The 25,635-nt window shown below is 38.5% G+C and overlaps 1 protein-coding gene across 5 annotated transcripts in view; it reads left to right on the top strand.

The window, feature by feature from the left end:
- The window catches only part of WDR70 (WD repeat domain 70), a 318,604-nt gene that overhangs the window by 93,869 nt on the left and 199,100 nt on the right, over positions 1 to 25,635 (top strand). For all 5 annotated transcript variants that reach the window (XM_060295722.1, XM_060295720.2, XM_070045132.1 and 2 more), the window contains one exon: positions 7,520 to 7,673. In XM_060295722.1, coding sequence (XP_060151705.1) covers positions 7,520 to 7,673 — 154 coding nt within the window. The remainder of the gene's footprint in view (positions 1 to 7,519; positions 7,674 to 25,635) is intronic.

Consider the following 25,635-nt stretch of genomic DNA (forward strand, 5'->3'; position numbering starts at 1 on the left):
CTCTGTATCTGTGGGTTCCTAATCTGTGGATTCAGCCAACCGCGGATGGAATCCATGGATGTGGAACCTGTGGGTACAGAGGGCTGACTATACTATGCCGTTTTATATAGGTGACTTGACCGTCTGCAGATTTTGGTGTGTGGCTTGGTAGCCATGGAACCGATCCCCCTTGGATACTGACAGACGTGACTATACTGAAATTGTTGATGTGATAGCTTTCTTCCTCACAGAGGGTAGATTTTTTCATTTCACCATCCCAGTAATAATTTTCCAGGCTCTTTGAGAATTTTATAATTTACCCTTTTTGGTTAAAATAATATATAATTTATTTTGCCCTAACAATTACATCTGTAATTTTTCAAACCCTACGTCGTGGAGGTAACTACTGTTAACATTGTGGTATTTATCCTTCTAGTCTTTTTTACTCATATATGTAAATATTTTTATTTTACAAAACTAGTACCATTCTGTACATGTTGTTTTATAACCTACTTTTTAATGTTTATACATATCGCAAACAGATATAGTTGGAATTATTCTAAAATTTATATCCATTTGACAAGCATTTATAGAACACTTCCCGTGTGCCAGGTATTGTTTTAGGTTTTGGGCATAGAACACTACATAAGTATAGTTCTGTCCTCATGGAGCTTTTGTTCTAGTGAGGGAAGGCCAACTATAAACAAAACATATATATTAACAGATGGTGTTAAGTGCTATGGGGAAATAACAAACAGCTCCATGCTTAGAAACATTTATATACCTTTTTAATTTGTACTTCTGAGGATTTCCTTTAATAACATGTGACTGTCTGACATGTGGCCATAGCTGAGGTGGGTTCAGGATGTATCCCCAAAGCATCTTGCCTATAGACTGGCCTCAAGCCTATAAAGTAGTCTCATGGGCTTGTTCCTCCTAACTGTGGTCCCCTACACTGTCTGGTAATTAGCCATATTTTTTAATGTTTACATAAGACATTTGCATATAATTTGTGAAGTGTCTATTCCTTTTGCATGCTTTTTAGTGGGTTGTTGGTCTTTTTTTTTTTTTTTTTTTTTTTTTTGCGGTACGCGGGCCTCTCACCGCTGTGGCCTCTCCCGTCGCGGAGCACAGGCTCCGGACGCGCAGGCTCAGCGGCCATGGCTCACAGGCGCAGGCGCTCCGCGGCATGTGGGATCTTCCCGGACCGGGGCACGAACCCGCGTCCCCTGCATTGACAGGCGGACTCTCAACCACTGCGCCACCAGGGAAGCCCGGTCATTTTTTTTAATTGTTGTACTTTAGGAGTTGTTTACATATATTAGATAGGAATCCTTTGTTAGATACATACTATGAATATTTTCTCCCAGTCTTCAACTTGGCCCATTCATATTCTTAATAATGTCTTTTAATAAGGTTTATGAAATACTTGAATTATTTTTCCTACTATAGTCTGTAATTATAGAAAATCACATGAATCGACTGGATGTTAAACCCATATTGCCTTCCTTAAATAACTCTTACTTGATTGTGATGTATTTACATATTGCTGGATTCAATTTGCCAGTATTTTGTTTAGAAGTTTTTTTTGTATCTGTGTTCATAAGATGTATTGGCTATTGTATAGTACAGGGAACTATATTCAATATCCTGTGACAAACCATAATGGAAAAGAATATGAAAAAGAATGTATATATGTGTAGCTGAGTCACTTTGCTGTACAGAATAAATTAACACAACATTGTAAATCAACTATACTTAAATAAAATCTAAAAACAAAGGACATTTTATAATGAAAAAAGGTGCAGTTCACCAAGATGTTTTAAATGTACTTGCACCTAATGATATACCTCCAAATATATAAAGCAAAAACCAACAAAACTAAAGGAAGAGACAGGCAAATCCACAGTCATACTGGGAGTGTGACTTTCTCAGTAACTGATATTGCAAAAAGAAAAAAAAATCAGTAAGGAAATAGAAGATTTGAACAACATAATTAATAAATGACTAATTTACATATGTTGTTCCAAAATACATTCAGGCATATAAATAATGCTTTTAAAATTGACATATACTGGTCTGTAAATCAAGTCTCAATAAATGCCCAAAGTCTAAATGTTCTCTAATCCTAGTGGAATTAAGTGAGAAAGCAACTCTAAAAAATAATTTGAAAACAACCAAATGTTTGAAAATTAAGCAATAATTAAGTAAATAATCCCTAGGTCAAAGAAGAAAACACAAGAGAAATTAGAAAGTATTTTTAATTGGGTGATAATGAAAAGACGATCGATTAGAACTTGTGACATGCAGCCGAAGCCATATTTAGAAGAAAATTTACACACTTAAATGCATACATTACCAAAAAAACATTTTGATGATCTAAACATCTATTTCAAAAAGCTAGAAAAAATATTAAATTATATCCAAAGATCTCTAGAGAACAGAAAAAGTAGGAATGTTTTCCAGTTTTTTTCATGAGAACAGAAATACCTTGATACCAAAACCTGATAAGAAACTTTTGTTTATCCATCCTATATATGGCAGTTTGCCTCTGCTAATCTCAAACTCCCATTCCTTCCCTCCCCTACTTCACTTCGCCCTTGGCAACCACAAGTCTGTTCTCTATGTCTGTGAGTCTGTTTTTGTTTCATAGATAGTTGATTTGTGTTGTATTTTAGATTCCACATGTAAGTGACATCATATGGCATTTGTCTTTGACTTACTTCACTTAGTATGATAACCTCTAGGTCCATCCATGTTGCTGCAAATGGCATTATGAAATGTCCTTTATACCTTCATTAGTGTTCTTTGCTTTAAAGTCTACTCTGACTGATATTAGTAAGATATACCAGCTTTCTTTTAGTCGGTATTTGTGAATTATGTTTTTGCATCCTTTTGCTTTCACACTTTCCTCTCTGTATGAAGTGTCTCTTTTAAGTGAAAGCTTATTTTTTAATCATTCTTAAAAACTTTGCCTTTTAATTGTAATACTTAATTTAATTATATTTAATGTTATTGCTGATAAGTTTGAGCATAAGTCATCCATCTCGTTCATTGTTTTCTATTTGTCCAGCCTGTTTGATTTCCCATTTACTGTCCTTTCCTTTGCATTAAATTTTTAATTAATTAATTTATGGCTGTGTTAGGCCTTTGTTGCTGTGCGGGGGCTTTCTTTAATTGCGTTGAGTGGGCTTCTTATTGCGGTGGCTTCTCTTGTTGCAGAGCACGGGCTCTAGGCGTGCAAGCTTCAGTAGTTGTGGCATGTGGGCTCAGTAGTTGTGGCACATGGGCTTCAGTAGTTGTGGCTCGCAGGCTCTAGAGCACAGGCTTGGTAGTTGTGGCACACAGGCTTAGTTGCTCCGCGGCATGTGGGATCTTCCCGGACCAGGGCTTGAATCCGTGTCCCCTGCATTGGCAGGTGGACTCCCAACCACTGCACCACCAGGGAAGTCCCTGCATTAATTTTTTAATACTATATATTCTCCTCTCAGTTGGCTTGTTAGTGTCTTTTACTGTTCCTTTAGTGCTTACCCTAAAGATTACATCATATATTCTAATAATAGACTGAAATTTTATTAAAAATTAGTACTTTTACCCCTTCCCAGTCAATACAAAGACTTTAGAACATTTACCATATGTAACTACATTTATCCTCTCCTACACTTCTGCAGTTCTTTTCATGTATTTCAATTTTATATATGGGTATGTGTGTGTGTATACATTTTAAGTCCCATCAGATATATTATTGTTGTTTTATGAAGTCAGTAGTCGTTGAGATTTACTTATATATCCTCCCTTTCTATTATTTTTCATACCATACTCTGTATGCTTTTATCTGGGGTCATTTTCTTTCTGCCTGAGGGCTCTTTCCATTAGTATGGTCAGCTGTTGACAAACTCTTTTGGCTTCTGTTTTTCGGGAAATTATTTTGTCTTTATTTTTAGTGATCCTATAATTCCATCTAGGCAGTTATTTTTATTCAGAACTTTGAAGATATCATTGCGTTGTCCTCTGGCTTTTGTTGCTTCTTTGCAAAAGTCTTCCGTTAGTTTTATTTTTACCCTTTTGAAGGAATTTTTTTCCCCCACTCTGGCTGTTTTAAACGTTTTCCTTTTGTCTTTAAGTTTTCAGCAGTTTTACTATGATATGCCTGGGTGTGGTTTTCTACTATCCTTCTGGTGTTTATAATACTTACTGAATCTCTGGTTTAGTGTCTTTTATCATGTTTCCAATTTTGACAGTCACCTCTGCACATTGTGCTTCTCACTCCTTCCATTCTGCAATTCCAGTATGAGACCTTTTTACCACATCTAATGTGTATCTTATGTTTTTTTCTGCATTTTCCATTTTTTCTCACCATGCTTCAATCTAAAAATGATCTTTTAACTGTTCATTCTCTGCTATTAAACCCATTTATTAGTTCTAAATTTCAGTTATGTATTTTTCATTCTAGAATTTCTTCATATTTCTTTTTTTTATTTTCAGTTCTCTATATAAGATCTCTACCTTGTCACTTAATTTCTTAATTATAGTTATACAGAATTCTATGGCTCATGAGTTCAATGTCTGGTTCTCCCAATTTCTGTGAACCTGGATAAAAATTTCTTTCCTTTCACTAACTTCTAACTGAAATTTAGCATTTCCTTTAATTATGAAAGTAGACAACAAAGTCACAGGTGTACCTGCAAATTTCAGATGCTTTCATATCACATTACCATTGTTACAGGTATATTGAAAGATATATTGTTTATGATCATCACTGCTTTGAAATTACAGAAGTTATCAGACCTGCCTCTAGGCCTAGTTACTTGATACATTAGTGTAGAAACTCCATATTATGTCACAAATTAAAAAAATATATATTTTTATAGTTATTTCTTTATGAATGATTTCCATGGTGTGTCTAGTGTGTTTTTTTAATGTGTTTAAAAACATTCTAAGAAGGGCTCCATAGACTTCAGACTATAAAATAGTCCAGGCCAAAAAAGTGGTTCTGTACAGAATAGGTCAGATTGTGTCATTTCTCAGCTCAAAATGCTCTAGTGGGTTTCCTCTCATTTCTTCTAGAGAGAGTAAAACCAAGGTCCTTTTGGTGCCTTACCTGGCCCTCCATGATCTGCACCACCCCACTGGCTGCATTCTGACCTTATCTCCAACTCCTGTTCTTTTTGCTCATTCTACAGCCACGTTGGGAACAAAGCAAGTATTCTCTTCCTGCAGGTCCTTTCTAGTAACTGTTCCCTCTTCTCGGAACACTCTTCCTGAAAATATCTGCATAACCTACTACGTCAGTTACCTGATAAACTATTCAGTCACCTACTTCCTGACCACTCCACTTAAAATATTTATTCCTGCCCCCTTGGTACGTACTATCTGCCTTCCCCATTCTGTTTTTCCCTGTACACGTATCACAGTCTTTCATATTATGTATTTTACATATTTATTAGCTTAGTATTGATTTTGGGAGGGGGTCTTACCATAGGCCTCTGTTACTGGCGGGTGGGACCTTCAGCAATAGTTAGGTCAACTTTGGAGAGCTGTTGTCATTCCCATGCATAACTTTCATCCCTGCTAGCACCACTGTTTCATTTATGAGCCTATTGCGTTAAGAGTGGAGTGGACGATGACAAAAGCTAGCTAATGTCAGCTGAACTGGCCACCTAACTTTGTCTGCATGGTTGTTCATTGCCTCTTTTAAGGTTGATGCTCTCTGAGGTTAACGTGTGATACAAAGAGCTTCATTTTTGGTGTCCACTTTCATATATCTGTCTATGTGGATCTTCCCCACATCTCCTTTTCTCAGTATCCTGATCTTTTCTAGGTTTTATCTCGCATCTCCTGGGGAGAGTGTTTCTAACCAATGTAGTTTAGACATTTTGCTCACCTGATACAGTTAACATACTGTCATGGAGATCATGGACCAGCATGAATTTCTTTGGATTCTCCAGGTGATCCAGGTCCCTTGGGACTATTTTAAGACAAAGGACTAGAAAATTAACATAGCCCTGGTTCAAGCATGTAAATGTATGCTGCTGTTGATTTACATATGACTGTCAACTGCTTTTGGTCTTCCTTCCTAATAGAAGTAGAAAACACCTGCTTTATGGGATCAGTGACTGCATAGCACTTACCTGACAGAGAGCAATAACCCTGTCTTTATATGCTGCTAAATGGGCCCTCTGGCTTTCAGTCTGTAGTCTTTAATTGGTGATTAATCATCCTCAGCCTTTCATTGTCTTTCTTTTTTGCGCTGACTGCCCCTAGCAATAAGCTACCCAGTTCCATAGACCTTTCAATTACTTCCTTTCCTGTACCTCTCAAATGCCTGAAGTATTGCACCAGCCAGTGCCTTCCCTTTGACCAACAGTTTTAGCAGTTGCATTTGCGCTGCTGCAGCTTATCAGGGACTATGTACCACCAGAGATGGGGTCCTCATTGCTAACCAGTCAGTGACACCACTGGAGTGGACTTCACAGGTCTACTTTTGCTACCAAGTCTCTCAGGTTAGGTTCCCCCAAAACATTTTGAAACTTCAGGATTTGCATGTAGGAGGTTTGTTGAGGAGTGCTTCTGGGATCAACCACTAGGAGAGAAGGTGCAGGGAAACGGCATTAGGAAGATGGAGGAACTGAATCGCTCGGTAGTTGCAACAGCAGTCTCAGCTGATTCCCGCAGGGAGATCTGAAGCTGGAATAACCCTTCTGAGATATTCCTGATTGAAACAGAGGGCTGGACCATTTTACTGCACATTGACCAGTCATTGACTGTGGGATGTTTTGGGATGGTAACATAACCTTGGATGAGGGAGTTCTCTGCGATTCAGGGAAATTCCTGAGGGTTTAGTTTAGTTGTAAGCCACCAGCAGGCCAAATCCTGGAAGCTTGGGGGAATGAGTACTTCAGTCCTGAAAGGATTGATCTGGGTGGCACATCGTAGCATTCACTACAGCCACATGGCAAGATCACTTTCAGTGGGGTGGTGAGGGTGGAAAGGATACTACAGTGGTGGAGAAATAAGGAGGGAGATGAAAACTTGTTTAGATAGCTTAGCTGTGAAGGAGAGGAGAGAGAGGGAGGGTAGTCAGAAGTTACTGAGGAGACTGGAAAGGGGTGGAATCCAGAATATAGGTAGTAGATATGCCTGGGGCAGGAAGAGGTTCATTTTCACCATTGTAATCAAAAGGAAGAAGCACGAGAGGCATTCAGAAGCAGATACATTTATAACAGTAATCAGAGGACGTTGACGCAGTTCTTATATGTTTCTTCTGGGAAAGAGCAGGAAGAATCAACAGCTACAGAGGGGGAGTTGTTTGGGTTGAAGATTTAAGGCGAGTAGAGATTTTAATAGATTGCTGTGGAGAGTGGGAGGAGAACTTAACAGGGTAGGCACTGGTGTTGAGGGCCCATTTGAGGTTGATGTTCCTGATTTTGTAGAATTAACAATTTGTGGAGTTGTATGACTGTTTTTCTGACAGTGCTTAATAAGTGAAAGTATAAACATGCTCAGTGTCTTACCAGATTGTCTTTTTTTTTTTTCATAGCCATCAGATCAAGTCATTACAGTACAGTAACACAGGAGACATGATTCTTGTTGTATCTGGAAGCTCTCAGGCCAAAGTGATTGACAGAGATGGTTTTGAAGTAATGGAGTGTATAAAGGGAGACCAGTATATTGTAGATATGGCCAACACCAAGGTAAGTATGACACAATATTTTAGTGAATTTAATTAATTCAGTACACATTTACTAACAACTTGTTGGTGCTACCATAATTTACCCCCAAAGTTAATGTCTTAAAAATAATTTATTATTTCTTGCAATTTTGTGCATTGACCAGGAAGTTCTTCTGCTTCATAGTGTCAGCTGGGGCACTAGGATAGTTGTAAAGTCCAAAATGACCTCACTCTGATGGTTTACAGCTGGTGCTCTCACCAGTGGCATTTCTTTCTCTCTTCCTCTTTTCCCTACCCCTTCTCTCTCTCTCTCTCTCTCTCTCTCATACACACACACACGCACACATTCTCTCCCTCCAACCCTGCCCCCTTTCTCCTTCCACGTGTCTAGTTTGGGTTTTCTCACAGTGTGGTAGACACTTAGTGTGGTTTGACTTGCTGCTTGGTGACTAGGTTCCATGAAGGATGAACATGGGAACTTCAGATTCCTTAAGGTCTGGTGTTGAGTCTTACACAGCATCATGGGACCAGCCCAAATTCGGGGAGAGAGGAGATAGACTTCACCATTTGGTGGGTGAATGGCAAGATCACATTGTAAAGTATCACAGGGGTTGCGAGATATGAATGCAGCCATCTTTTGAAATACAGTCTACCACAAACCTACTATGTACTAGGCTTTAGGACAAGAATGAAAAAGGGTCTCATCAATCTTTTTATGTAAAGGATTTTAGTGGTATAATGATATTTTAAAATTAATGTATATTAAATACCAATTAACTGTAGTCCCAATAATGCTATGAAGCTTAATGGCTTATTTATAATTGCTAACATATATATGGGTTGGCTGCTCTTGCCTGGGCTTGGCTCCAAGCTGCAGATAGAGTGTAGGCTTGTTCTGTGTGACTCTGTTCCTCCTTGTACAAACAGACTACCTGAGGGCATGTTTTTCTTATGGTGATGGCAGAAATACAAGAAGGAAACTCCAACTCTGAAAGCATATTTCAAGCCATTGCTCATATCATGTCCACGAATATTCCACTGACCAAAGCAAATCACATGACCATGAGTAACATCTGGTCTCTAGTGAGAGGAACTGTAGTACCACATGTCAGAGGTTGTGGATACAGGGAGGGGTGATGGATTGGGAACAATAATGCAATTTTTAATTTAGTGACCACACTGTGCAGCACTTTGTGCATTCTGGATTTTAAAAGGTTTTTATTATGTATTATATCAAGTCTACCACTGTATGAGTGGAAATTAAGACTTTATGTAGTTTTTATGTGTTGTAATATTTCTCTAAGTAAATCTCTCCTATACATAAATAAAAATGATTTAAAGGTATGTTAAAGTGTCAGTGCATATGGTTGATGTAGAATTTTGAGCCTTCATTTGAATTCTGATTTTCACTCTTTCTTCCCCTCCTATCTAGTACCTTCTTCTAGTACCTTTTGGGTTGTGCCTAAGTCAGCATCTTACATGAGATTTGATTGTCTAAGAAAATACACTCGATCCTCATTATTTGTGATTTCTGTATTTGCAAGCTCACCTACTTGCTAAAACTTTTTTGTAAACCCAAAATCAATACTCACAGCCCTTTCATGGTAACTTCCAGACATGCATCTGGCAGGTGGCAAAAAAGCATTTGAGCAAGGCGATGCTATACCTTCTTGTTTCAGTTCTCATGCTGTAATCAAGTGTCCTTTTGGAAGTCTATTTAGTGCTACATTTTTCTTATTTTTGTGCTTTTTGTTGGTGATCTTGCTGTTTAAAATGGCCCCCAGGGCTGAATTGCTGTAGTCCTGTCAAGTGTTACCTAAGTTCAAGAAAGTCTTTGATGTGCCTTATAGAGAAAATACATGTGTTAGATAAGCTTCATTCAGGAAAGAGTTATAGTGCTGTTAGCTATGAGTTCATTGTTAATGACTCAACTATATGTGTTAAATAAAAGATGTCCTTAAACACAAACATATATAAAACAAAGTTATGTATTGATTGGTTGACAAAAATGTGACCAGAGACTTGCAGCAATCTAATCCTGTATTTGATAATTCAGTGTTTGCAGAACTTTGTAGACCATAACTACTGTGAGTAATGAGAATTGACTGTAATCTATTTTAGGCGCTCTAGTTGAGCTATTGGAATAAATTAATACAGTGTGTTTCAAACTGCCCTCTGCTGAAGCCTAGTGAAATGCTTCTTAATCCTAATGAGGATCACAGTCTTATGCCTTTCCTTTTGTTTATTGACTGTTTATTGAGTGTCCAGTGTGTGTTAGATGATTCAAACAGCATTCAAATATAATTTAAACATAATGCTATATGCAATTATATTGTAGTGGTGGCTTGAATAGTGTTTTTTTTCCCCCACGTATTCCACTAGAGTTTCTCTCCCCTCATCTTAAAATCATTGCCCTAAGGATTCCACCAAAGATGTTGTTTTGAGGGTGATGGTGATAAGGAAATAAAGCAGATAGGGCTCCAGATCAATCTCCCTATCTTAAACTCAAATAGTTCTGTTTTTATCTGTTTTATTTGAAGCTTTTGGGAATCTAAAACTTTATTTAAACAATGGGTTTGTGGAAAGGAAAGCTTTAAAAACTCTTATTTAACTTATTCTTTTTTAGTTTATGGTTACAATTTTGCTTAAATAATATGAGGAAGAGAAGTTTTTGCCAGTTTCTAAGCTCTTAATGATTTCAGCTGCTCAGGGCTTCTTACGTTATAAAAAGACTTAAGACTTTGTGGATTTAGGTTTTAGCCAAGAAAATTTCAAGAAGAAAGAAATCTGGTTGGTTCTGCATCTGGTTGTTTCTGCAGTTTCAGAAATATATATATGTTTATATAAATATATATATATATTACATGTAGTAAGATTATTGGGAAAGTAGGATGAGGGTGGATAAACAAATCTATGTAGAAATGTAGGAAATTAAAATATTAAGTTAATTACCAATATGCAAGAAACAACCGTATATTGTAACTAAATATTATAACTCTCCCAATCTTGTCTAATATTATCTCTGCTTTGATTTCAAAATCATGGTTAATATTTACTCTCTCCATTTTCCAGAAGCAAATATAATTAACTATTTGTTTAGGAAACATTACTTGTAACTTAATTGTAGTCTTTGGCTTGAGTGATGGGTTTTAGAAATGCAAGAATTATTATTTGAAAGAAGCAGATTTCATTGGACACTTTTTCTTAATTTCTAAGCTTCTTTTCTGATTCCAAGAGTAATTATTAACTTGTGGCTTTACTGGAAAGTTCAACAAGTAGGACATTAAAGGAAACTATTAAATATATCTGATCTATTATTATAAAACATTATGTACTTCAAACATAAACAGGCCTTTCTAATTAGATTATTAAATTGTTATATCGTTAGATTTTTATCTCTAATCTTTGTGTCTTTGTGTGTATGTGTATATTTCTTTTTAATGTGTACCTATAGTGGTACAGAATTTTTTTTTCTGTTGCATACTGCAACACAATGCATTACATTACAGGGAGAGTATTCATATTTATACCTTTTAAAAATAGTTTATTGGGTTTCTAACTAATTCTTATTGACTATTAAAAATTTGGAAAATAAAAAAAGAAAAAATACTTATAACTCTACTACCCAAATATAATCACTATTAAGATGTCCGTTTCTGTATTTTTTCCTTTATGCATCTGAAAAACATTTTTTCTGATCACACCGGAACCTTTACATCATTTATTGTTTGGAGCCACATTTTACATGTTCTGCAGTCTTGGGATTGTATGCCAGTGCCTCAGGGCCTGTAGTGGGGTAGAATGAGAGGCCTTAGAGTGTGAGTGAGGGGCAGCAGGCCTCCTCCTTCGGCCAGAGAAGGTCCAATTTTGTCTGTTTTATGTGTTGGAGTTCTCTATAAGATAGCCTTTGAAAATCAGGTTCTGCTGTGTCTTTAAAATATGAAGGTCACTGATCTGGGGTTCATGGGATTTATTGGTTATATTATCTGGGAAAATGGGACCTTACTTCTTCAGATTTAAGTCATTAGGAAAGTAGGACAAGGATAAACAGGAATCAACCCTTAAACCATTCAAAAGCATGCTTTAAAAACTGTAGTTATATTGTCATCTAAACTTACTTATTCTAAACGAGAATGTTAGTACATTACTTCCAATCAGAGAATGTTTTTCTTTTTATCTGTTCTTTCTTTTTGACCGCGCCCTGCGGCATGTGGGATCTTAGTTCTCTACCACGGATCAAACCTGCGCCCCCTGCAGTGCAAGTGCGGAGTCTTAACCACTGGACCGCCAGGGAAGTCCCAGAGAGTGTTTTTCTCTATTACTTTAAACTCTTAGACACATAGTTTGCCTTCAGCCTTTTTCTTTTTCAACATTAAAACAGTTCTGTGCCATTTATTTCATAATTACTTGGCTAAAGTGGGAGGGGACAGGCTCAGGGGACACCAGAATTCTTGAATATTTTAGTGGGCCATCTCTCTGTGAGTATACTTTAATTATGGAGATTAGAAGCTTTATAAGGAATTCTGGGGAAAAGGTATTTTCAGATGCTGTATTTATATTTGAATAGTACGTGTAGTTATTCTGATATCCAGCCACTCGAGAAAATTGCCCTTATTATTTGGAGATGAAATATTTTAGTCATGTCCTTTTAATGGTAAATATTGTTTCTTAGGAGTAAAATATTGTAAACTGTGAATTCTAGGTATATTTTTATTTCCTTAAGCATTTGTAACTGATGGTTTTAACTGCAAATATAAACTCTAAAAAATGCAGTGATTTAAAGTACATTGTGTTTCTTTGCAGTTTCTGAATATTTCCAGAGCTTTTTATCTAATAGAAACCCCATAACACTGGTTTCTATCCTTTTGACATATCCCCATCATTTGGGGGGTACTTTCTTACATTCTGGCACAACAGAAGTTCCTGGCTCACCTTGTACTTTTCTGTTCTGATTTCTCTAGCATTCCATGGCTCTTTTGAATAGGGAATTCTATTTACAAATCAACATCTGGGCACTGGATATGTTCATTGCTGCTGAGGTGTTAATGCTTCTAGACAATTTCAGAAGACAGAGCTGGGGCTGGGAGGATAAACCAACCAATCAAAAAATAAACAAAGTATATTAAAAAATCATGGGTTCACCCTGATATATCTAATTCTAATCCAACTTCCTAGCCTTTCCCCATTCCATATTCGTATTTCACTTCTCCAGTGAGAAACTTGGCCTCCAGCATCACCAGTATATTTTCTCATTTCTTCAGTGGTATAGTCCATAGAAAGTAATTTCAGAATTGCTACACACACAGTCCTTGTAGGAAGAATTCTAAGAAGGCACCCAAGATTCCCTGCCCCTCCCCTTGGGTGTGGATGTGACCAATGACTATGATGAGATACTTCTGTGGTGAGGTTATATTGTCTGGCACAGTTGTCTTTAAGAAAGGAAAATTATCTTCAGTGCATCCTGCCTAATCAGATGAGCCCTTAAAAGGGATTGGGCTGTCCCTGGCAAAAAGGATTTTAAAATTCGAGGGATTTGACTCAAGGGTGATTCTCTGTTCAAGGCTTTGAAGATGCAAGCAGAACCTGAGTGATGAAGTTGGGTGCATAGCTATAGCCAAGGAGATTTCCAAGCAAAATGTTGAAAGTACCGCCTGGTTTCTTCTTGCTACTTATAATAAAATATGAGAGCAAAAAGGTAAACTGAGAGAAGTCTTGTTAAAAAGAAATGAGTACTAGATGATTTAGTTAATTTTGAACCTATCCAGATGGCAAAGAATGTTAAAATGAAGAAATTGCTTCTGAAAGTGTGGCATAGAGGAAAAAGCCCAGGGTGTGGCTATATAACCTTTTGCCAAAACCTCAGAAAGATCAAAAGGTCAGAATATTCAGTCACACTAAAGACTCTTTCAAGAAATGAAGCGTGTGCCTCACAGATTTTCTCAAACAAACCAGGTGACCTCTAGGAAGCTTAAGGAGGTTATTTCTTAGCCATTTCAGCAAGGGCTATGGTTAAAGAAGGGATTTCTTTTTCCCCTGTTCTTTTTTTTTTTTTTTAATTTTTATTGGAGTATAGTTGACTTACAATGTGTTAGTTTCAGATGTACAGCAAAGTGAATCAGTTGCACATATACATATATCCTCTCTTTTTTAGATTATTTTCCCATACAGGCCATTACAGAGTATTGAGTAGAGTTCCCTGGGTTATATAGTAGGTCCTTATTAGTTACCTATTTTATATATGGTAGTGTGTATATGTCAAGAAGAGATTGTTTTTGCAAAGATTTTGGGGCATGGCTTTGCCTAATTCAGATTCAACAAGAGAAAGGTTTTCATTTGCTGGCTTTGAAGGTGAAGGAATCCATGTGGCAAGGACACAGCCTCTAGATGCTGAGAGCAGCCCCCAGCTGACAGATACAGTGAAATAGGCATCTTAGTCCTGCACCCACAGGAAGTTGGATTCTGCCAGCAACCTGAATGAACTTGGAAACAAATGCTTCCCCAGAGCCTCCAGAAGGAAGCCCTACCGACATCCTGATTTTAGCCTATGAGACCCTGAGCAGAAAATTCAGACTTCTGGATTGGGACTGGACTTCTAACCCCCCAAACTGTTAGCTAATAAATTGGAGTTGTTTTAAACCCCTAAGTTGGTGGTAATTTGTTACACAGCAATAGAAAACTAACACGGTTCTGCAAATACCAAACATACTAAGTAATTATGAAAGTCCCTGAGGAGGTGGTAGTGATAGAGATCAGACATAAGAGCAGGAATTAGCTTTGAGTGGGAGGAGGGAATTTATTTACACTGGGAATGGAGGGATAAGGATGGGCTCATGTGCAGGTACGTTTATAGGTGGTGAGCCTTAGATAGGCAGTTGAAGGTATCACCATGTAGTCACAGGGTCATTTCCTAGTTTTGTGTTAGGAGGTGTTGGGATGAGGCCTCATGTAGGACAGTGAAGGCTTAGAATAGCTATTGATGGTGTGAGAGGAAAATTGCTGGAAGAGTTGTGGGAGCATTAATGACCACCAAATCTAAATTTGTAGATAGTCATTTGGCATATTTGTATGATATCCCTGAGTCTATTCATGAGCCCGAGGTGTTTGAATGTAGTACAATGATGATGAGGAGGGGGTTATTCCATAACAAAAGTTGTGCATTATAAGTACAGCAAAAGGACACTCAGGTTTACACTGAGTGATTGGTTGAAATTTAGGATGTTGAAAAGAAAGTTCTTGATTTCAGAAAAGGAACCATCTGTGGACAGAGTTAGCCATAGTTGGGGCTGCTGAAGTATCTTAGAAGAGGTCGTTGGAGTTGAGTAGATCAAAGAAGAATGAATCGATCTCTTTGATATCTTCAAATGGATTTTAAAATTGCTCAGGAATTAGAAAGATTTGGACTTCAGAGTCCTTGATTCCTAGAAGTAAATTACTAAGAGTGTGATGGATTACAACAGGGGTCAGCAGGATATAGCCTGTGGTCCAAATCCAGCCTGCAACCTGTGTTTTGTAAATAAAAGTTTTACTGAAACACAGCCATGCCCATTCATTTACTATTGTCCATGACTGCTTTTGTACTTACAGTGGTAGAATTTGGGTAGTTGCCTCAATGACCATGTGGCCCAGAAAGCCTAAAATAGTTACTATGTAGTCCATTAGAGAAGAAGTTTGCCACCTCCCAAAATCAAGCTATGAACGTTTTCTCCAGCAAAATATACCGACAGAAAATCTTGCTGGCAACTTCAGAAAGTTTGGTGATTCCTGAAAGCCCATGAATAGACTTTGGTTAAGAAGAACTTTTGGATTAAAGCTCAAGGTATATTCCCTGATGCATTTCATCTCTTCATAGGAGTTGTTTCTGTTAGTTAGCTCACCATATGCCAAAGACATGGGTACTTTCATTTTTGTGGGTCACAGAGCCTCACTTCATTCAGTGAGTACAAATGGTGCTGTGGCGAGGCGGCTGTTTTACAGCGTTTGTCATGAGGCTGCCGCGGGGGTATGGACGGACAAGTACTGATCAGCACACCTCTCTGTGTGTGTGCGCGCGCGCGCGCGTGTGTTAGAGGAAACCAATAGTCGTCATGGTTTGATAATGTCCTCTCTGTATGCAAAGTTTAGCATATTATGAGAAACAAATGGATGTTTCATTCTTTCTACTAGGCTCTTTCCAGTTAAGGCTGTTAAATAAATGAGGGAAACAAGTTTTTTTTTTCCAGGGGCGCCTGCCTATGTTTAGATAAAGGAGAAAGAGAGAAAACCTAGTTTATTTGATGAAAAAGTGTTTTAGTCACCGACTCTTCTTTAATAGGTGTCACTTTAAAAATTTTTCCACTAATGTTAGCCTTGGTACTGAATCTGTTTAGTTCCATTTAAGAATCCTTAGTTGAACTTCATTTTTTGTTATGACTAACTTTCGTCACTGTTTTAACACAAGGGTACTTAACATTCCCATTGCCTTTGTCATACTCTTGTCTTTACAAACAAGAAACATTCATAGTCTTTTAGATTTCTTCAGTTTAACTTACTATTTGTGTTCATATTCTGTGTATTCAACAACTAAGGTGACCACCTTTTATCATAGTGTTCTATGTAATAAGGATCATCTTCTTTTGGTCCTCTTAGAACTATCCTTTATATTTCAAGATGCTATTTCAACTCTAGTCAACAAATATCAGTAGAAGACCTGTTTTCTGGAGCCTGCCTTCAAGACCTGTATGGGCTGGGTCAGTTTTGGGGTTGTTGTTATGTCAAAGCATAGTAAGTGGGATTCTAAGAACTGGACTGAGCAGCACCCATTGTGCTGAGAATGGGTGAATCCCTGAGTCTGGGAGTGGGAGAGGAAGATGGTAAACTAGGAACTGACTGGGAGGTAAGCAGGCTCCACATTAGATTAAGAGGCCAGGCGGAGATGTCAGTGGAGGTGGAGCTGAGCTAAGCAGAGCGGGAGAATGAAGGTGTGGAGTAGTGTGCAAGATTGAGGAAGCCAAGGCAGTTTAGGATCTAGGTCCTTGAAGGTAGGGCATATCTTGGGATTATTGGGGTGTTCTTTCTGTTGCAAGTCATGAGCTGTTTTCCCAGAGGCAGATATTTAATGGGGTGAAACTAGATCAGGTACCTATTTACTGCTTGGTATTAGAAATTCTTTTTTTTTTCTTAAATAAGCAAAGACTGGCAAATTTCTATTTCGGAAAGAGCTTAATGGGATCCCTGACAGTCCTATGATTTTACTCTATGAGCCAGTTTAATTACTATCTTTTAGTACCTTAGGTGCACAGAATTGAGGGGAACCTAACTCACTTATCTGTTCATGGCGCCCACCCATCATGCCATTCATATCTGGTGGTCAGTTCTCATAATACTGTAACTCTCAGCAGTGTCTGACACAGTTGATTATTCTCTCCTTGAAACGTCTTCTTTACTGCCCCCTTTCCCTCTCACTGCACATCTGTTCCATTGGCAAAACATGTTTTACCTACAAAGCTTCATGAATAAAGCTGCTATTAACATTGGCATGTAGATAATTTTGAAATTGTGAATCCTTCAACTTTGTTCCTTCTTTTCATGATTATTTTTTAAAATTAATTAATTTATTTTTGGCTGCATTTGGTCTTCATTGCTGCGTGCAGGCTTTCTCTAGTTGCGGCAAGTGGGGGGCTACTCTTCATTGCGGTGCATGGGCTTCTCACTGCAGTGGCTTCTCTGGTTGCAGAGCACGGGCTCTAGGCACGCGAGCTTCAGTAGTTGTGGCACGTGGGCTCAGTAGTTGTGGCTCGCGGGCTCTAGAGCACAGGCTCAGTAGTTGTGGCACATGGGCTTAGTTGCTTTGTGGCATGTGGGATCTTCCCGGAGCAGGGCTCGAAACCGTGTCCCCTGCGTTGGCAGGCGGATTCCTAACCACTGCACCACCAGGAAGGTCCTCATGATTATTCTTAAATTAATATTTTTTGAAATAATAAAATAATAAGAATAAAAAACAATAAATAATCTTGAAATAATAAAATGATTCTTGAAATTTTTTGTTATTCTTTTATTTTCCATGTGAATTAGTTCTCTTTCATCTTAGAATGTCTTTATTTCACCTTCACTCCTGAAGTACATTTTCTGTACATTTAACTTGACAGTATTTTTCTCTCATTGCTTTAAAAGTATTGTTCCACTGTCTTCTGGCTTTCATTAGTTTGTTTTTTGTTTTCAGTTCATTTTGTTTGGCATTCACTGAGGTTCTTAGATCTGTAAGTTTACATTTTTCACCACTTTGGGGAAATTTTTAGCCATTATTTCTTCAAAAATTTTTTGCACCTATCTCTTCTTTCTGAATCTTATATAACATGAATACTAAATCTTTTGATATTGTCTAATATTATTGTCTCTGCTCATTTTTTCCCTATTCCTTTTTCTTCCTATGGTTTAGACTGAATTATTTCTATTGACCTGTCTTCAAGTTCACTGACTCTGTCCTCTGACGTATCCATTCTACTATTGGGCCCCTCCAGTGAATTTTTAATTTCCATTATTTTTCAGTACAACCATTTTAAAAAATTAGTCTGTTTTTCTTTGCTGAGCATGTCTATCTTTGTATTTGTTTCAAAAGTGTTTGCTTTCCCTTTTTGTATCATGATTGTAAACACTGATTTAAAGTAATTTTCTGAGAATTCTAACATCTGGGTCATCTTGTGGTTGGCATCTTTTGTCTTATTTCTTGAGAGCTGGTTAGATTTTCCTGGTTCTTTGTATGTTAAATTTTGGATTGTATCCTTGACACTTAGAATACTGTGTTATGAGATTCTGACTCCTGTCTAAACTTCTGGAGAATGCTAGAGGGTTTTTTTGCTTATGTGAATATGTGGTTTCTTTTAAGCTGACGGTCAGTCTGATTAGTTTTAGACTGTATGTCCTGACCTGACTTCTGTGAGCTGTTTTTACTTCCAGTATTGGTTTAATTTCCAAAGCCTTTATGCCTTTGTATGCTGTTCTGGTTTGTCTCATGTGTGTGTTACCCAGGAGTCTGTGTGGAACCTTGATGGTAGTCTGCACCATCTTGAGATCTCAGTGCTTTTCTTCAGTTGATTCTGACAGGTTTTACATATATGTACCTCAGGAGTGAGCTCAGGACTTTTTGTACAGATTTAGATGCTATTTTTCTCTAGCTTTCATATTCCTTAAGCCCATAATTTTCCCTTTACCCTCTGTTTTCAGAAGTTTTCTGTTCTGGTGTTCTTGCTGGAAAACCAGAGACTTACTCTTTTTGTGCTATGTAGCAGTTCCTATAACTGGGTATGCCTCTGGGCAAAGCTGCAATGGGATGGGGAAATCAAGTTTTACCTACCCCTCAGCAGCTGCTTCTATGAGTTGGTGGGAAAAGAGAGTGCTGCTAGTCTGTGTTGGCATTATCCCAATGTAAAGCATAGAGTATCAGAAGGTTTCTGTCCTACAAATGCTACTGTATGGTTGGAAGGCTTAGGCTTACTTTGTTGCTAATGTTGGCCTAGTAGAGGGCATGGAACATCAAAAGTGTTCTACCCCATTGAGGTTGCTGTCCTTGCTGCTTTTGGGTCAGGGGAGGAGACGCCTTGCCTCTTTGGTGCTGGCCTTTCCCTGGTGTAAGGTCAGGAGAGCCAACAGATATCCTCCCCGAAGGGCTTCTCCTGTCACCAGGGAGAGGGCAGTTACTGTTTTGTTGCTGGCAGTCATCTGCTGTGATCGCCTCACAGGACCACTGCAGCTGGTTGGGAGGATGAGAAGGGCCACCTCAGAGCCACTGCTTGCCTGGTGTGAAAAGGAGGCAGTCAGTAGTTCTTTGGCCTGTAAAGGCTACTTCCATGTCTGGTACCAGCACTGAGGGGAGACCGGCAGCTTTGTTCCTTGTGCTTGCCTGGCATAGGGTAGGTCAGGTCACAAGAGCTTTGTCTCCCAGGTCCTTCACTACTCTCCCTACCCACCACGCCTACCCTCTGGAGATTGCAGCCTTTTCTTGGAACCCCGTCTATCTGCTCTTGCTCTCAGTTGTCAATGTGGGCTGCCCCGGAGCCTATGTTGGGAAGTGAGAAGGCAGAAAACATCCCCCCAGGAAACTCATCACCTCACTGCTCCTCGGGACCTGGGTTCTGTATCCTTTTTGCTTGGTCTTATCTACTATTCAGTGTCTTCTGGCAGTAACTTTTAAAATTTTGTTCAGAACTTATTGTAATCAGATGGAGTGATAGGATGGAATGTGTATATTCCATCTGGAGTGAAACTGGAACCTCCTGCAAAATATATTTTAATTCACTGCAGTTGCCTGATAAAAATTATGAGTGAGGATTTCAGTACCTGTTCTTGCAGCAGAAGCTTACTCTACTTGATTTATGTGTAATGAGAATGCTGGAAAGGGTGAATGACACTTGATGTGAAATGCAGGAACAGTGCCCCCAAACCACGCTACAAACCTGGTTTGCTGATAAAATCGTGAGGGCCACTGCCAGACATTGAATGTCACAGCTTGTACCACTGCTACTGAAGAGCAGGGAACTCTGTCTTGCAGGAGATGCAGTACTGCTGTCCTGAAGGAGAGTCCTCAGGTCTGAATGTTGTGTCTCCCCCAAGTTCATATGTTGAAATCCTAACCCCAACGTGATGTTACTAGGAGGTGGTACCTTTAGGTAGTGATTAGGTCATGAAGGCAGGACTCTCATGAATGGGTTTAGTGCCCTTATGAAAGTGGACAGAGAAACTTCTCTTTCCCCTTCACCATGTGCGGTTATAGCAGAAAGACTGCATCTGTGAATTAGGAAGTTCGGACACTAAAACTGCCTTGATCTTGAACTTCCCAGCCTCCAGCACTATGAGAAATAAATGTTTGATGTTTATAAGCCACTCAGTTTATGGTATTTTTGTTGTAGCAGCCTGAATGGACTGAGATAGAAAGAGGGTATCCTCATTGTCTTTGAGCCACAGCTCAAAATGAATGTTGTGGCAGGAGCTCAATTGCATTTCCTGTGTCGTATCTGTAAGGGAGGCTGGCAAAGTTGGCACCTGACTTTTTGCTTCTCTATGAGTGGTAGCCTCTGTCTTCTACGAAGAGTCATTTCTGGGGTGAATTCCCTAAACACAGAATGAGGTTCATGTTCTCCATGGCCAGAAAGAATGACACGTATTTATACAGTCACCCCATTCACACAGTTGCTCAGATCACAGGCATTGGCTTCATCTGTTATTATAGCCCAGATCCAATTCTTTAGGGAATCCTATTGTCTCTGTCTTTAAAATGTATCCCAAATCTTCTCACTTCTGAACACTTTTTTGCTGTTCCCTAGTCCAGGCCACTGTCAATTTTCACATGAACCACATCAATATCTTCCCAGTTGACCCTCTTAATTCCTATTTTGTTTTTGCAGCAGACTTTTCTTCACAGAGCAGCCAGAATATATTTTTTAAAGTATTTATTTTCATGTAATTTCAAATTTACAGAAAAGTTGTAAAATCAGTACACAGCTTCTTTATACCCCTTTTTCAGATTTACCAATTGCTAACATTTCACCCCATTGCTTTATCTCCCCCTCATCTCTTCCTCCCTTCCTCCCCCGACTAATATACACTCTCCCTCCTTTCCTCCCACCTCACTTATATACCCCCCCATACACTCACACGCATATGTATACGCACATACATAAAAATTATGTATGTGTGTTTAATTTCCCCCAGCTTTTGAAAACAAGTTGCAAACATCATGCTCCTTTGCTCTTAAATTCTTTAGTGTGGTGTTCCTAATAACATTACATTTTTTTATATAACCATGAATTTAATGTTGATAAAATACTATTTAATCCATAGTCAGTAGTTTCATCAGTTATCTTAATGATCTTGTCCCTAATTATTTTCTCACCAGTTCAATCATCATGCCTTTTTGTCTCCTTTAATTCGGAATAGTTCCTCTGCTCCCCTGCCCCTTTTTCACTTTGATATTTTTGAAGACTGTAAGCCAGTTGTTTTGTAAAATGTAGAATTTGATTTTGCCTGTTTTTTTTCATAATTAGAGTCAGGTATGCATTTCTAGAAAGATTGACCCACAAATGATATTGTACCCTCACTTCCTCATATCAGAAAGTACATGATGTCAGTTGCATCCCAGTATTGATGATGTAAACTTGGATCACTTGTTAAGATGGAGCCTACCAGATTTCTTCTTCACTATAAAGTTACCATTATCTCTTTGTCATTATTAAGCCATTTGCAGGGAGATTTTGAGACCATGCAATTACCCTGTGTGTTACCAGACTTTCCTCCATTAGTTTTAGCATCCGTTGATGGTTCTTGTCTGAATCAGGTATTACTGTCATGATTGCAAACTGATGATTTTTCTAACTCTATAATTTATCTTATATTTATTAGTATTCTGTAAGGAAGAGCTTTCTCTTATTTACTTTTTTATTATATTAATATGCATTCAAGGGTTCTTATTTTAGTCAGTGGTTTATAATCCATTACTTTATTTATTTTGATGCCCTAATTGTCCCAGGTTTAGCTGGTGGAAGCCTCTCCAACCTGCATTTTATCGTTTTTAGCATATCCCTGTCATTTTTGCAACACTTTCTTATTATTTTAACATAACCAAATATTCTGTGTTCATCTTGTACTTTTCCTACCTCAGCTCCCAAAACAATCATTTCTCCAAGGAGCCCTGGTTCCTTTAGTGGAGAACGATATTTAGAAACCAGGATATCTGTGCTATGTTTGCTGAGGTGTCATTGTTTCTAGACATTTGCAGCATATAAAGCTAGAGAATAATTTACAAATGTACATTTACCCTTAAATTTACATCTACCTATTAAAAACCATGAGTTCATATTGATATCCCCAGTTTCAAACACCACAAAGTTCGTTCTAGTCTTCCCCTTTTCCACTTTAGTAACTCCCTTCTCCAACAGTGAGAAACTCGACTCCCATTATCTTCAACATATTTCCTCAAATATTGTTTAAATCTTCATTGTATTGAAAGCAGTTTCCGAATTGTTAACGCATACCATTGCAAAAAACGACGCAGACATATTAACTGGAATGCAGTATTTATTTACCGTTCTTTTGGTCTTTAGACTGGGAGTATATATTAGTAGTTTCCTAGGACTACTGTAACAGATGACCACACACTTGGTAGCTTAAAACAACGGAAATTTTTTCTTCCACAATTTTGGAGGCCAGAAGTCTGAAATCAAGGTATTGGCATGGCCACGCTCCCCGCAACGGCTCTGGAGGAATTGTTCCTCGCCTCTTCTAGCCTTTGGTGACTCTAGGCATCCTTGTGGCTGTGAAACTCCAGTCTCTGCTTCCATCTTCACAGAGCCTTTCCTCTTTGTGTCTTCTCCTCTTCTGTCTCTTACAAGGATACTTGAGGATACTTGTTATCAAATTTAGGGCTGACCCAGATAATTCAGAGTGACCTTATCTTGAGATGCTTAATTATATCTGAAAATATTCTTTTTCCAAATAAGGACCATTCACAGGTTCCAGTGATTAGGACGTGGACATATCTTTTGAGGGGGGGCACCGTTCAACCCACTACGGGGTGTATAGTTACTTGGGTTACTATCTGCTGTTTATTTTTTCAGTGTATTTGTTATTCATTTGAAATACAGTAGGGTTCATTTGTTTCGGTTTATATTGTTTTAGGTTTTTTCCCATCCTTATTTGTTTATTTATGAATATGTAAAACATTAACACAGGGTCAAGAATCAAATAAGAAGTTAATAGATATAGCACTACTATAGATATAGAATTACGGTGACTATTATCCAGGAAATGGACAGGTACTCTGGTAGAGAAGAACGGAATGGGCCATATTCACTTAGATAGAGGGCCAGGCAGTACTCATTTGAATAAGTAGCATGTAAGCTGAGATTGAAAGAGTGAGAAGAAGCCAGTCACCTAAAAGTGGAAAAAGGGCTTTCCAGCAGATGGAAAAGCATGTGTAAAGGCCCTGATGTGGGGAAAGAGTCACATGTATGGGAGGAAATGAAAGAAGACCAGGGAGGTGTGTGCATTCTGGGCAAGAAGGAGCACAAAGTTAGGGAGGTTGTAAAGAAAGCAGGGGCTGGAAGATGTAAGCTTTTGTACACTGTGCAAAGACGTTGGAAGGCCAGTGGAGGATAAAAAGCAGTGGCGTTTTTAGAAGTATATTTTTAAAGGACGATATTGATTGCTTTTTGGGGGGGGGTTACCTTAAACTTTATTTTTTTTATTTTTGTATTTTATTTTATTTTTTTTATACAGCAGGTTCTTATTTGTTATCTATTTTATACATATTAGCGTATATATGTCAATCCCAATCTCCCAGTTCATCCCCGCCCGCCCCCACCCCCCACTTTCCCCCCTTGGTGCCCCTATGTTTGTCCTCTAAATTTGTGTCTCTATTTTATTGATTGCTTTGTGGAGCACATTACACAAGAGTAAAAGTAGAGAGACTAGTCACAGGCCTGTCACAGTACATAATAACTGATGTAGAGACACGAGATAATGTTGGTTCATATAAGAGCTGTAGTAGTGAAAAAGGAGAAAAGTGGATAGATTTGAGATGTGTTTTGTGTTGAACTGACAGGACTAGTTAGTGGATTGAATCTGGGTGGGTAGAGAGAAGAGAGTTTAGGGGTTATTGGAGTCTTTAAGGATTACTTCCACGTTTGTAGCTTTAGCAACTAGGAAAGAAGTTTATTGCAAATAAAATGGGCAGTAAGAATCAAGATTTCCCTATTGGGCCTATTATGTTTGAAATGCTTATGACATGCAAATGGAAATGTCAATCAAGTTGATAGGTGAATATACAAGTCTTGAGCTCGGGAGAGGAAAGTGGAATCTCAAACTTCCTATCTACTCCCTCCAGGCAGTACTTCAGTCCATTCTTTCCTACTGCAGGAAGAGATTCCAGATCTCTGGTCCCTATTTGTACCTTTTTAACATGAACAGAATGTCAGGAGTTGGCCAGATACTATTGGAGGCATTGTGAGAAGCTGGGACTAGAGATGGGTCTCCAGGCCCATGTGTGGGTACTCCAGTTCCAATTCAGTCTTTCCAGAGAGCTACAGTTATTTTACTTCTAAGTCATTTAAATATGCACATTTTACTACTTTTAGTTTAGCTTTATTCTGGACCCTTTCAGAATAAGTGGCCTTGTCATTATTATACTAAAAAATATTAGGTTCTTTTCTGCCCCATCTGAACCTGACTTAGAGTATGAGACCACTATAACTTACTTTGCTACCTAGGAGGGAATTGTGTGTGTGTGTATGTGTGTGTTTATGTTTGAAATATATACTCTGTGATTGATTTGGTATGTATGTCAGTTTTTATACCAACATCACAGTGTTTTAATTGCAGTGTTTGTGCGGAGCCAGAGGAATCAGGATCCCTGACTTCAGGCTATACTACAAAGCTACAGTAATCAAGACAGTATGGTACTGGCACAAAAACACAAATATAGATCAGTGAAACAGGATGGAAAGCCCAGAGATAAACCCACACACATACGGTCATTTAATCTTTGACAAAGGAGGCAAGAATATACAAAGGAGAAAATTCAGCCTCTTCAATAAGTGGTGCTGGGAAAGCTGGACAGCTACATGTAAAAGAATGAAATTAGAATGCTTCCTAACACCATACACAAAAATAAACTCAAAATGGATTAAAAACCTAAATGTAAGGCCAGACACTATCAAACTCTTAGAGGAAAACATAGGCAGAACACTCTATGACATAAATCACAGCAAGATCCTTTTTGACCCGCCTCCTAGATAATGGAAACAAAAAATAAAATAAACAAATGTGACCTAATGAAACTTAAAAGCTTTTGCACAGGGCTTCCCTGGTGGTGCAGTGGGTGAGAGTCCACCTGCCGATGCAGGGGACACAGGTTCGTGCCCCGGTCCAGGAAGATCCCACATGCTGCAGAGTGGCTGGTCCCATGAGCCATGACCGCTGAGCCTGCGCATCCAGAGCCTGTGCTCCATAATGGGAGA

Source organism: Globicephala melas, chromosome 3, assembly GCF_963455315.2.
Source record: "Globicephala melas chromosome 3, mGloMel1.2, whole genome shotgun sequence".
Lineage (NCBI taxonomy): Eukaryota > Metazoa > Chordata > Mammalia > Artiodactyla > Delphinidae > Globicephala > Globicephala melas.